At 34.4% G+C, this 13395-nt stretch overlaps 1 protein-coding gene across 3 annotated transcripts in view; it reads left to right on the top strand.

Annotated features, from left to right (window-relative positions):
- Galnt13 (polypeptide N-acetylgalactosaminyltransferase 13) overlaps nucleotides 1-13395 on the top strand; it is a 611901-nt gene that overhangs the window by 217969 nt on the left and 380537 nt on the right. For all 3 annotated transcript variants that reach the window (XM_005068971.4, XM_005068972.4, XM_040745358.1), the window contains one exon: nucleotides 9602-9770. In XM_005068971.4, the coding sequence (XP_005069028.1) occupies nucleotides 9602-9770 (169 nt within the window). The remainder of the gene's footprint in view (nucleotides 1-9601; nucleotides 9771-13395) is intronic.

Genomic DNA, 13395 nt, shown 5'->3' on the forward strand with positions numbered 1-13395 from the left:
AGTTTTGTGCTTGGCGATAGGCATGGATCTATTTGCAGTCTTTTACATGACAATAGTCAGTTATACCATCACCATTTGTTGAAGATGCTATCTTTTTTCCATGATATAATTGTAGCTTCTAGGTTGAAAATCAGGTGTTCATAGGTTTGCAGATTAACCTCAGGGAATTTAATCGATTCCATTAGTCTACCTGTCTATTTTTGTGCCTATACCAAGCTGTTTTTAGGACTATAATTCTATAATAGGGCTTGAAGTCAGGGATGGTGATGTCTCCAGACATTGCTCTGTTGAGCAGGGTTGTCTTGGCTACCCTGGGTTTTCTATTTTCCCATATAAAGTTGAAAATTCTTCTTTCAAGGTCTGTGAAGAATTGTCCTGGGATGGGGATTGCATTGAGTCTGTAGATTGCTTTTGGCAGGATTCCCATTACAATTCTTATTGTAACACAGCGTATTTAGTATCTTTGGCATGTAAATAACATTATTATAATTCCAAGACAAGGTATTAGATTTGTGTGTACAGATAATCCCATGTATCAGTATGTTTTAATAATAGCCTGTGCATATAAATTTATCAGCAGATCTGTATATTTGCTCAAAAGAATATATGTTTAAATTGTATTCCTACATCATCTGTGTGTCCTGAAGTTACTATAGCCACTATTAGAAAAAGAGCAGCAACTTTTTATATGACCACTCCCTAAGAGTAGATAGTAGACTCATACAGAGTTGATCTGAAAAGTTTTGTTTGTAGTGTTACCTCTAGTATATTTTTTCCTTAGTGGTCTTGACTTGACATGGATGGTGGAAGTTCAGAGAAAACATATTTTGTGATTTAGGAGACAGTTAGGAGTAAAATAGTGGGGTCAGGATGAGCAGAAGGTGAGAGATACCTTGGTTATACATCACATCACAGCCTTCATGACACGAGTGTACAATACTCTGGATTTGATTCGCTGATCTTCAATCATATTAAGTATAATGATACACAGAAAGCCAATCACTGCTTCTGAGAGACATAGGCTAAAGTAAATATATTAACTGAATTCAATTTAACATGACTTAACTGATGAATTCAGGTCCTTTAGAATGACAAATATATTTGGCCAATGGAAAGCAAGCATAGAGTATCCTTTATGGCAGAGATACGGCACAAAATCTTGTTTGATATTCCCCATTATCTAATTCTAGTGCAAACAGAGTTATGAAGCAAGACAAAAAGCACTGTCTTTGGAACAATGACATACGAGGGACACATTGTGAAGCCATACCTATGACAATGACTAAAGTGAAAAATTTGTAATTTACAATAACTTTCACATTGGAAGTGATAGATGTAAATGAAATGTTTCACTGTTAAAAAGAATGAATATTTCTAAGGCACAGAAATTAACAGAAGTAGAATTGAAAATGTCAGTTTTGAAATACTCATTTGAAATATCATGTTTTAGAACATATAACATATGGAACAATGTTTTGATTTCTATTTAATACTTTGCCTTCATCAGTATGTACCACATGTCAATGAATTCTTTCACATAATAAAACTGCTACCTTAAAACAAATTTAGTATATTTTGCTATGTGCTTTTTCCTGGGAATAGGGTCCATCTCTTCCTTTGCAAGCACTCATCATCCATGGTATAATTCTGAACAAAGTATAAATAATGCAAGATACAAGAGCAAATATTTGCATTGATAATCATTGCTTATTTTGATACACTGGTAAATTACTTTACTTATATTTTATTGATATTTTATGAAAATTTTAAGATTAAAATGAATATACTTCATATCTTAAAGGTGGATTCTATGTCAAAGAGAATGACAACACTCATAAAATGAGTCTGCATTCATGATACTTCTACATTTATAATAATATTTATTGTTAAATTAAGCTTTGAATTATTTTCCAAATAAGGAGCATCAACATATAATGCAAATATTAATTACTTTTGTAATCTAACCTCTATTGCAGTCAGGGCATTTCTAACCACATCTTACATTAATGATAGAACAACTAAGTAGTAGATCTAGCTGCCTTTTCTCAAAACTGATGCACCAGTCTGCTGATTGAGGCACCTATTACTGGAGATGAGAAGGATAAATATTTTATGAAAATTTGTTTTGACTTTTTCATTTGGCTGTTTAGAAATGTATTTTGTGGTATGTAGGTAGTCTTATTCTATATATAGGAAAGTAATCAATAGGTAAGAAAAGTGACAATTACTATTTAAAAGTATAGCATGTCAGAGATAAACTGCATAGCCAAATTGTTCATTCTTTCCCATATCCTAGCTATGTTTATTTAAAGCAACAAGTTTCATGTTTGCTATTGGCTTTTTTTGAAAGAAAGATTCATTCTTCTAGACACAATCCAGAAAAACCAAATGTCTGAATCCATACTGTAATTATTTACATCTTTTTTCTTTAGAAAGTTGAGAAATAGCACTGAGTCTGCCCAAACACATACTAAACATTTTTCAAATGCCAAATACATTCACTAACTTTTTAAGAAAAAATATATTTATCTTCAGAGAGGAGACGCAAACTGTGATAAACAATTAGCTATTAGTTTCTCCACTAAGACACTGAGATGACAAAGGAGAAAGACCACTTGTACTTGGATACTGTTTATGACGATCTTGCTTTTATAACATCAAACGCTATAACACTATCCACTTACTACAACAGGTGGTGATATAAACCATATAATTCTAAGAGAAAATAATTTCTTTGAAGGTTAAAAAAGACAACTTTAACCTGATAGTCACTATATTGGATGTGATAACTTGTCTCCTGCACGAGGGAAATTTTAAACTCATTCATTATTTAATCCTAAAAAACTTGTGTTGACCAAAACTCTATTTTCTTGTATTATATTATATTTTTGTCACAGTTATAGGGAGTAGTGGAGTTCACAATATGTCTTTGCAACATATGCCACTTTAGCATATTGATTATTGTGACCTGTAAGCACTTCAGAAACATCACTTGTAGGGAGCAATCTCAGAACTAAATTATACATAGTAAAAAAAGTCATAAATTCTCCTGCCAGAAATGTGACCTCCAGACTGTACTCAGGAGAAAAGCATATCCATTAACAACTAGAAACCCAGAGTCAACACTAGCAAATCCATGCGAACAAACTCTTAACATTTGCTGACATTCCCCACGCATTTCCTAGCAACTGCCCTGCAATTTTCTCCCTTATCCAAGCTGCTTTGTCCTGCTGTGTACCCACAACACCCATAGGAAGAGGTATAATCCTGTCTCTGTGTCATCATTTCACTTCTAGATACTTCAGCGTGCTCATATAAAGGACCATGAATCCTTTTCTCTTGTTAGTATATCATATGTATGTTAAATTCTTTGGCTTTTACATGATCCAAAGGATAAAAGGAGGTTTTCCTCCTCCACAAAAACATTGCAATAAGATGTTAGTCCAGACTTGCCTTATAAATTCTCTACTAATATTCTATGTGAAAATTTTAGTGGCATTTTATTGTTTGAAATAGAAATAATTTTTCAGCAGATAAAAAGCTGTTTATTTCAGAATCGTTAAGGTTACAGTTAAACATATGAGACAAAACTACATAGAGAGGATTTGTGATGCATCCTCTTCGCTGATTTTGCTGTTACTTCAGTATCCAAAGGAAGCTTCATAGAAATGTAGAAATTCATTTAACATTTCATTTGAAATAAAAATTGCTATTTCTTGAATTTACAGTGTCCTACAATAAAGGTATTTCACCAATAGCACAAATTCACCTAAAGGCAATTCCAACTTGATTTTAGGTGCATTGGCTTGAAGGAACACAGAGTAAACTAATAATACTAGCATATAACTTCTTAAATTGGACAAAATGTATTTTCTGATGAAAATTCTGTAATAATTTCCTTTTTAAAATGAGATATTTTTGTTCTTTATAGTGTATATGTGTGTTTAGGTAATGTGATATATGAGTGTTGGCTGAGGAAAACTTGTAGGAGCTGAAATACTCTTTCCCTTGTATAGATCTTAGGGAAGCAAACACAAGATTTTAGGCTTCGTGGCAGGCATCCTTACCTGCTGATCCACATTGCTCCCTAAAACCTTTGGCCATCTCTTGTAATTTTACTTCTTAAATTCACTAATAATCTTTGTCAACATCTCTTAGCTGTTAGGAAACTTAACTTCCCATCATTGCAATACAATGTGAGGCAATCAATTCATAACGAGAAAAGTTTGGTTTCATATTTTGTTAATTTAATACTATGATGAGTTCCACTTGTTTACTTGATCTAGGTGTATATCACCTTGGGATGCTGCCATGGCTACTGTTCAGTAGTTAGGAAGTAAAGAAAGTAGTGTCCATGATCTCTTCTGAACCTGTGATCTCCAAGACTCCCTTCTTAAATTTCCATGACCTATAAGCAACTCAGTTAAGAGGAGGAAAACTGAACCATGAGAATACTTAACTTCCCAATTGTATTAGAAGTACCGATTTATGTGCTTTGTTTTTTAGACACAGCATTACTTCTTTTTAAAAGTTTCTTAGTTCTTATCTAATTTCATACATGTGAGAGGATTCCTTGATTAAGCACTTTCTCATGACATTGAATGACAAAATAACCTTGTAAATATAATATCTAACTGGTTGATAATTTTTACTTAACATCAATAATGGCCTTGCTGTTGCTTGAAGTACAAAGTTCATCATCAGTTTGATGATGAACTTTTGTTTGTCACAATTTGTGGTATAACCTTAGTTTATGTTTTAGTAAGAAATATTATAGCTTACAATACATTGTCACACATATCTTTAGACTTTAATTTGTCACTATTTTGAGAGAGGTGGTCTTCCCCAGAGAAGAACACACTAATTGGTTCATTAGTAACACACAGTGAACTCTGAAAAGAAACATACAGGTAACAGTATATTTTAGGTTTTTTTCAAATGAACCTGAAAATTGTCTTCTTAAGATTTGTAAAAATTGTGTTGCAATTTGGATGGGGATTACCTTGAATCTGTATATTGCTTTAGATTTCATGGCTATTTTTACTCTATTAATCCTACTCATCAATGAGCATTGGAAATATGCCTACCCTCTGATATCTTTTTCAAATTCTTTCTTCAAAATCTTAAAGTTGTTGTCATAAGACTTTCATTGCTTGGTTATAATTAAACCAAGATATTCTTTTGTTATTTGAGGCTATTGTGAAAGATGTTGTCCCATGATTTTTGGTCATCTATATAAGAAGACTACTTGTTTTTATGAGTTAATTTTTTATCCAGCGACTTTGGTGAGTGTCTGTCAGCTGTAAGAGTTCCCTGATGGAATGTGTAGGGCCACTTACATAGACTACCATGTCATCTATAAATAAGATACTTAGATTTCTTCCTTTATACTTTGTAATCCCTTGATCTGCCTCAGTTCTCTTATCGCTCTAGCTAAGATTTCAAACACTATATTAAATAGTTATGGAGACAGCAGACAGTCTTGTTCAAGATTTTAGTAGAATTTCTTTCAGTGTATTTAAATTGATATTGGCTATAGGATTGTTGCTATAAACTGCCTTATGTTGATTTATGTCTCTTGTATCCCTAATCTCTCCAGGAATTTGTTGTGTTTTTTGCTATAATATCTTATTGTTTGATTATCTCATAAACTGTATTTTGATCATATTCTCCTCTTACTCCTGAGAAGTTTTTTCCCTTTTTTATTTAAATTAGAAACAAACTTGTTTTACATTTCAATCCCAGTTCCCTCTACCTCCCCTCCTCCGCTGTCCCCCACTGATCCCCTGTCCCATCTCCTTTCTGCTCTCCAGTGAGGGTGGGGCCTTCCATGGGATATCTTCAAAGTCTGTCATATCATTTGGAGCAGGGCCTAGATCCTCCCATGTGTGTCAAGGCTGAGGCAGTATCCCTCTATGTAGAGTGGTCTCCCAAATTCCATTTGTGTACTGGGAATAAATACTGATCGAGTACCAGAGGCCCCATAGATTAACCAGACCTCCAGACTGACATCCTTATTCAGGTAGTATGTATCAGTCCTGTGCTGTTTTCCCAGCTATCAATCTGGGATCCATGAGACCCCTTGTCAGCTATTTCTGTGGGTTTCTTTAGCCTGGTCTTGACCCCTTTGCTTATCACTCCTCTCTCTCTGGGGGTCCATGTATATGTCTCTTATGTTTCCTAGTTTCTCTGATAATCCTTTGTTTTATTTCTAAAATCCTCATATGAGTGAGTAAATACCATGCTTGTTTTTTTGTGACTGGGTTACCTCACTCTATTTCCATCCATTTGCCTGGGAATTTGGAGTACTACTCTCCAGGAAATTTATCATGAAACCATGTTGTATTCCATCAGGAGATTTTCTGCATCTGGTCAAATGTTAATGTGGTCTTTGTCTTTCATTTTCATGGTTGATTACATTTATCAATTAATACAGGTTGAACCATAAGTACATCTCCTGAATGAAATCTACTTGATCATAGGTAAAGATATTTTCAATATGTTCTTGAAGTTTATTTTGTCAGATATTAAAATAACTGCCATAGCTTGCTTCTTAGTCATTTTTTGGAATATCCTTTTCCATTATTTACTCTCAGGTAATAGCTATCCTTGATGTTTAGGTATGTTTCTTTGATGCAGCAGAGGGATGGATCATCTTTTCCCACCCATTATGTTAGTCTGTGTTTTTTAATTGAGATCAATGTTCTGAGAGATATCAATGACCATATTATATTGACTCCTGTTTTTATTCTTACGCGTGTGTGTGCATGTGTGTTTCTATGTGTGTGTCTGTGTGTGTGCTACCTGTTTTTATTTGCTGGTTAGGAATTATTTATTCCTTATATTTTCTTGGATGTGGTTAACATTTGTAGGATCATGTATTCCTTCTAGCATATTCTGTATGGCTGGAATAGTAGGCAAATATTTCTTGTATTTGGTTTAATCACAGAGTCTCTTATTTTTTCCCATCTATGTGGATTGAACTTTTTTCTGTATATAGTAGTCTGAGTTTGCATCTGTAATTTCTTAGAGTCTTAGGATATCTGCTCAGTTCCTTCTGCTTTTAAGTTTCCACTAAAAGTCAAGTGTAATTATAATAGGTCTGCTTTTAAATGTTACTTGGTCATTTCCCCTTGCAGCTTTTAATATTCTTTCTTTGTTTTGTACCATTAGTGTTCTGATTAGTATTACCAAAGGACTTTATCTTCTGGTTGAATGCATTTGGTGTTCTGCCCCCTTCTTGAACCTATATAGACATCTCCTTCATTAGGCTAGAGACTTTTTTATTTTAAATATTTTCTGTACCATGGGCCTGGGTTTCTTCTCCTTCCTCTATTCCTATTATTCTCTGAATTGGTCTTTTTATAATGTTCCAGATTTTCTGGATGTTTTGTGGTAGGGTGTTTTTAGATTTAACATGTTGTTTTCTGATATAACCATTTCTTCTAGTGTGTCTCTACTGCCTGAAATCACTCTTCCATATTTTGTATTCTGGTTGTGTGGTTTGCCTTTGAGTTTCATGTTTGTGTTCCTACATTTTTCATTTCTAGATTTTTAACAATTTGGGTTTTCTTTACTGATTCAATTTCTCCTTACAATCTTGAATTGTTTTATTCATTTTATTCCACTGGTTGTGTTTTTATGGATATCTCTTTAAGAGATTCATTTATTTCCTCTCAAGAATGTTCATCATATTCCTAAAGGCTATTTTAAGAATTTACTCTTGTAATTCTACTATGTTTCAATTCTCAGGGTCTATAATATAGTAGTGTTGCTGAACTCTCATGGAGCATGTTATCCTGGGTGTTACCAAGTATGTTTATATGCAATCATTTAGGCATTTGGGTTTGGGAAGATTGTAAGTATAGACACTAGTATCTGGTCCTGTGTTTGATGGGTCAGTGTTTTGTTTCTTGGTTTCTGTTGCACTCTCTCTTCCTTAGTAGTGTGTGGTAGCTGTATGTTTTCAGGTAAGCAATTTTTCTGGGATCCTGCCAGGTATGGCTACTAGGAGTCCTGGGTAAAATAAATTTCTAGGCATTGACGATTGACATTGATGAATGGAGATAGGCTAGGGAGTAGTCAACATGTGGGAGGAAAGCAGTGTGCTCCACTAAGATCTGCTTATTCCCTTAAGAATGGGTGCACAGATCTAGGAGAGGTGATGACAAGTAGTCTGGTACAGACCTGAGTGTTAGATAGGGTGATTGTATTTGGATAAAGTTTGGAGACAGAAGGTTTGAAGCCCTTCTACATGTTTGACTGGCCTTCTTGCTTCTATGTGAGGTTTGTATGGTTGGATCACAGGGAATCACTCACTGTTGGAATTGAGGTGGGATAACAGTGTGAATGGGAAAGACGTTTGGTGGAAAACATCTACATGACCCAGTGAATATGGTGATGGAGAAGAAAGGAAGCACAGGTGGATTTCAATAGAGTTTGGGATGTTATTTGAGGATTGTATTTATAGGAAGAGGAGTTTGAAGTATAGTAGTTATATAACTGCTTCTCTGATTGGAATGGCCTCTGGGTTCATAGGGAATGCCTGCTGGAGTTCGTGACTGGGATAAAATAATGAATAGTGATAACAATAATTTCGGGGGGAGTATATGAGTGATCCAGTGTAAATGGGAGCTCAGAGTGGGGCTGCAGCAGGTCATATGCTATGAAGCAGGGGATGAGATTAGAGAGAGAGATGAGTATCTGAATTTAGGTACGTGCTTCCCTAGACAAAGTCCACTTCATTTTAATTTAACATGGTGAGTAGTGTGTTAAAAGTTCATTGATAACAGCTACAATCAACATGGTTTGTTGTGGTTTATACAGATCTATCTACTATCTATCTTTCTATATCTATCATCTATCTAATCTATCATCCACCATATATATATATATGTATATATATATATATATATATATAGAGAGAGAGAGAGAGAGAGAGAGAGAGAGATGTTTAGATACATACATACTGAAACATGTATTTTAGAGCAACAAAGCATTTGCTGTATTGATTACTTGGAATAAATGGAAAGAACATTTGTATGTATAGCAAATGCAAATTCTAAATTCTGCTATTGAATTGTCAAGTTTTCAAGTATGGTATACCTAGATGTCTTGACACTTGAAATTGTATTATACCATTGTGAAACTCTTTTTGAATCATTTCAAAATGCTTTGACAAATGATTAACAATCTTCCTTGTTTTTGTAAATATGTAATTGTAAAAAATGAGTTGAAACATCAAGTTTTAATAGGTTTTGTAGATAATTTAATCTTGGCATGTTTTCACAAAGCATTTTTGTCTATTTATCCCTCAACTTCATCTGTTTCAGCTAAAATGTGTTACAAAATTGACAAAAAAATCTTTAAGTGTTATTTATTTATGTTGTTTTATTATTAATATTAATAGCACACTGGATTATATAGCATTTTTATACTTGAAATATTGCATAGAGAGTTTCTTTGTGTAACATACAGTTTGTAAAAAGCTAGGTTAGCATATTATATCATTAAATGCTAATAATACACAAGAGAATTTTATTTAAGATATAAGCTTACTCTATTCGTTATTGGTATGTCTGTACCTGTGTCTGTCTTACAGCTGTCATTTCAAGAAACCAAGAAGGTCCAGGAGAAATGGGAAAGGCTGTGCTTATTCCAAAAGATGACCAAGAGAAAATGAAAGAGTTGTTTAAAATCAATCAGTTTAATCTCATGGCCAGTGACTTGATCGCCCTTAACCGAAGTCTGCCGGATGTGAGATTAGAAGGGTAGGTTTGCATGTGCTGTGAAATCTTATGTGTCATTAAACTCTATGTTTCACAATTCTTCTCTGACTACATAAATTTTATACCAATCTTTTTCTAGCTGCTGGTGAAAAGAATAACTGACTTTAGCTGAGAAATATGAAATATTTTCTTTTCAGATCAAGTCAAATACATTACTTGTGAAGGCATTGAAGATTCCAAAGACTAATAAGTTTTTATCCATAAGGTCATCTATGCTTTACTCTATCTTCCTGAACACAATAAATGATATTTTATAAGTTATTTGCACATAAACATCTTAGAATGCTCCATAAACTTCATTTGGAAAAAATTATACTGGCACAAAATTGGCCATTTTATTACATACTCCTTTGACCTTTTAAAATTATTTTCTACTGAGCATGGTTATAGCTAGTGGTGAAGCACTTGGCTAGTATTATCAAGGCCCTACATTTAACTCCCCATACTACATGAAATATTTATTCTGGTATTAGCAGTTTATACTGCTAATTTTAATCGATTGTTCAGTTATCAACAGTGGACCATCTTTTAACTTAGAAGTAATAGTTCTTGATAAATTATGCTGAACGTTTCAACATTTATATAAACGACTGTAAGATGCTCTCCATAGCTAAAAATATTTTAAATATATGGAACAAAATATGAATATTTAGTGGTAGTTTTATCACCTTATTAAAACACTCTCAGCAATCACAAAAGATATGTTCTGAGATTCTAAAAAGTTGTCAAGTTTCCAAATACATTTCAGATCATGCTTCCATTAAAATAGACAGTTAATACTAGCTGCAAATCATATTTTTATGTAAAAACAATTTTAGTGCAAATACTGTTTGTGACTAATAATAGACTATTTTATATATATACTGTGGTAATTACAGTATATTTACTAGATGTATATTCTTTTTTCTTTTCTGAATTATGTTGAATGAAGCCTAAACCTTGTTAAGATTCTACAGTTGGTGATTAGCCAGGATTCATTTGGTGAATCTATGAATGGCTCCTTATATCACTATATTGTTCTGAAATGTCTCTTTCAAGAAAACAATAACCTTGGCATGGTACAATACCCTATAAATGCATCATTGGTAGGACAAATAAAGAAGATAGCCTGGGTCTCCATGGGACCAAACTAGGGCCTCTACGTGTTGCAGACAGTTGTGTAGCTTGTTCTATCTGAGGGGTCCCTGGATGTAGAATCAAGATCTATCCCTGGTGCATGAGGTATCTTGTCAGAGCCCACATTCTATTGTGGGACACCAAGCTCAACCTCAATGCAACCTTGGTCCTGCCTCAACTTGATATACCAGGTTCTGTTGACTCTCCATGGAAAGGCTTACTATTTGGGAGGAGTGGATGGGGCATGGGCTAGAGGAGGCAAGCAGGGCTAGAGAAAGGGTATGCAGGAGAATTTCTAAACAGATTATACTTATTTTTATGTGCTTGTATTTGTTCATACGTATTTAGACATTTGTCATATAAAGACATAAGTGAATTATTTTCAAATTGTTTTGTGTACTTTAGATGTTATTTATTATTGTGTCACGGTATTGCACACATTTATCTTATAATCCATGGTCTATGAATGTCCAACTTCTGGATTTTGGGAACCTAGGAAATTGCTTTCAACTTTTCACATAGTTACTTCTAGGTATCATAACTTTTGTAACAGATCTATAATCAGCAATGGAAGAGAAACATGGTTGTGGGTGAAAATGAAAAGCAACAACACAACCACAAACAACAGCAAAGTCTACATTTAAGATATTTTAACCAATAAGTACCTGATAATATCTAATCTGTGGAAAAATTCTATATGTATAAGTGCAAAGCTTAAATGATTAATCAAAAATCACATGATGTACCATATTTTCATTGTTATTATTACATGAAATCCTGAGAGTTAAGAAATATTCCAGGAAATAATAGTGAAGTACATAAAATTCAATTTTGATGTTCTCTTATCACATAAAATTATGTGTCATCAGTATCCTCTGAAGATCCTAGGCAATTTGTTGTGTGTGAAATTTCTTGGGGAAGGATGACTGGATTCTTAAATAACATAATATACCACTATCAGGGAACAATAAACTTTGAATTCTTACCACAAGTCAAGTACCCAAACTGCTTTCTAAAAGTTGAGAAATAACTTTGTGTTCATTTGCTCCAGAATATTTGTTCTAGATTTTATTTTATTACTTTTCAATATTTTACATCCCTACCTCAGTTTCCCCTTCTTCCTCTCCTCACATTCCCTCTGCACTCTCCCTATCCTCTCCTCCCCCATTTCTATTTGGAAAAGGGCAGGCATCCCATGGATATCAACAAAACATGGCATATCAAGTTGCAGTAAGACTATGAACCTCCACTTGTTTTAAGGTTGGTCTAGGTAAACAATATAAGAAATAGGGTACAAACAACCTGCAAAAGAGTCAAAGACAGTCTCTGCTCCCACTGCTCAGAGTCCCACAAGCCCAATCAGGTCATCTCCTGTGACCTGGCAAGACTTCCAGTAGAAGGATTGGGATAACAAGCCAGCCACATAACCTTCGACCCACAATCTGTCCTGCCTATGGGATGTCCTAGGGTTAGGGTGGCACAGAGATTGTGGGAGTGACCCACCAATGACTTCTCCTACCTGAGAACCATGCCATGAGAGTGAGTCCACCCCTTACACTGCCTGTGATTCCAGGACCCAACAGGCTGGGTGGCCCAGAGACCCAGTATAGAACCAAAGACGGTGGGAGAAAAAAATGCCAATGTTGTGATGTATAACGATGTTCCGATTTACACATAGATTGCTGTCTACCCCAGTTATCATCAGAGAGACTTCATCAAGCAACTGAAGGAAACAAATACAGAGACCACAGCCAAACATTAGGTCAAACGTAGGGAATCCTGCTAAAGGAAGGACGGTAGGATTGTCAGAGCCAGAGGGGTGAAGGCCATCACAAGAAAATTCACAGAAACAACTAACCTGGACTCATAGGAGCTCACAGAGACTGGTTGGTCAAACAGTGAACCTGCATGGAACTGTAAGGTCCAATTTTCATTTGCTTGTATAATAATAAAGATATGAGGGTTGGGAGATATTTTATCAGTAGAATGTTTTCTCAGCTTGCTTGAAGTTCTAGATTCATTCGTTAGCTCATCAAAAATAAAGAATGGAGGACAGAAGGAATGAATATGGATATTAGATTACCCACAGTAATAACGTATTAATGATTACTCACACAGATGTTAAATGATTATATGTGTACATGCATAATATTATAGACTTAAATAATTTGCTGAAATACCTTCACTTATGTTTATGAAGAACTTGAGTTACTACTTAGAAATGAAGATTCCAATAAATCCCTCCAAATATCTATTCTATTACAATAAAAGGATTAAAATAAATTGTCAACATTATCTAAAAATACCAGCAATGTTACCTTGAAAGTCAATATAAAATATATTTAGAGATGAAGGTTGTCGAGCTATCTCAGCCAATATAGTCCTTGCCTTAACAGCACAGCAACTAGAGTTCCATCGACAGGATCCATCTAAAAGGTCAGGAATGGCAGCATGGGTCGTCAATCCAAATTCTGGTTAAGCAAGATAGGTA

This window comes from Mesocricetus auratus, unplaced genomic scaffold (assembly GCF_017639785.1).
Source record: "Mesocricetus auratus isolate SY011 unplaced genomic scaffold, BCM_Maur_2.0 Super-Scaffold_100004, whole genome shotgun sequence".
Lineage (NCBI taxonomy): Eukaryota > Metazoa > Chordata > Mammalia > Rodentia > Cricetidae > Mesocricetus > Mesocricetus auratus.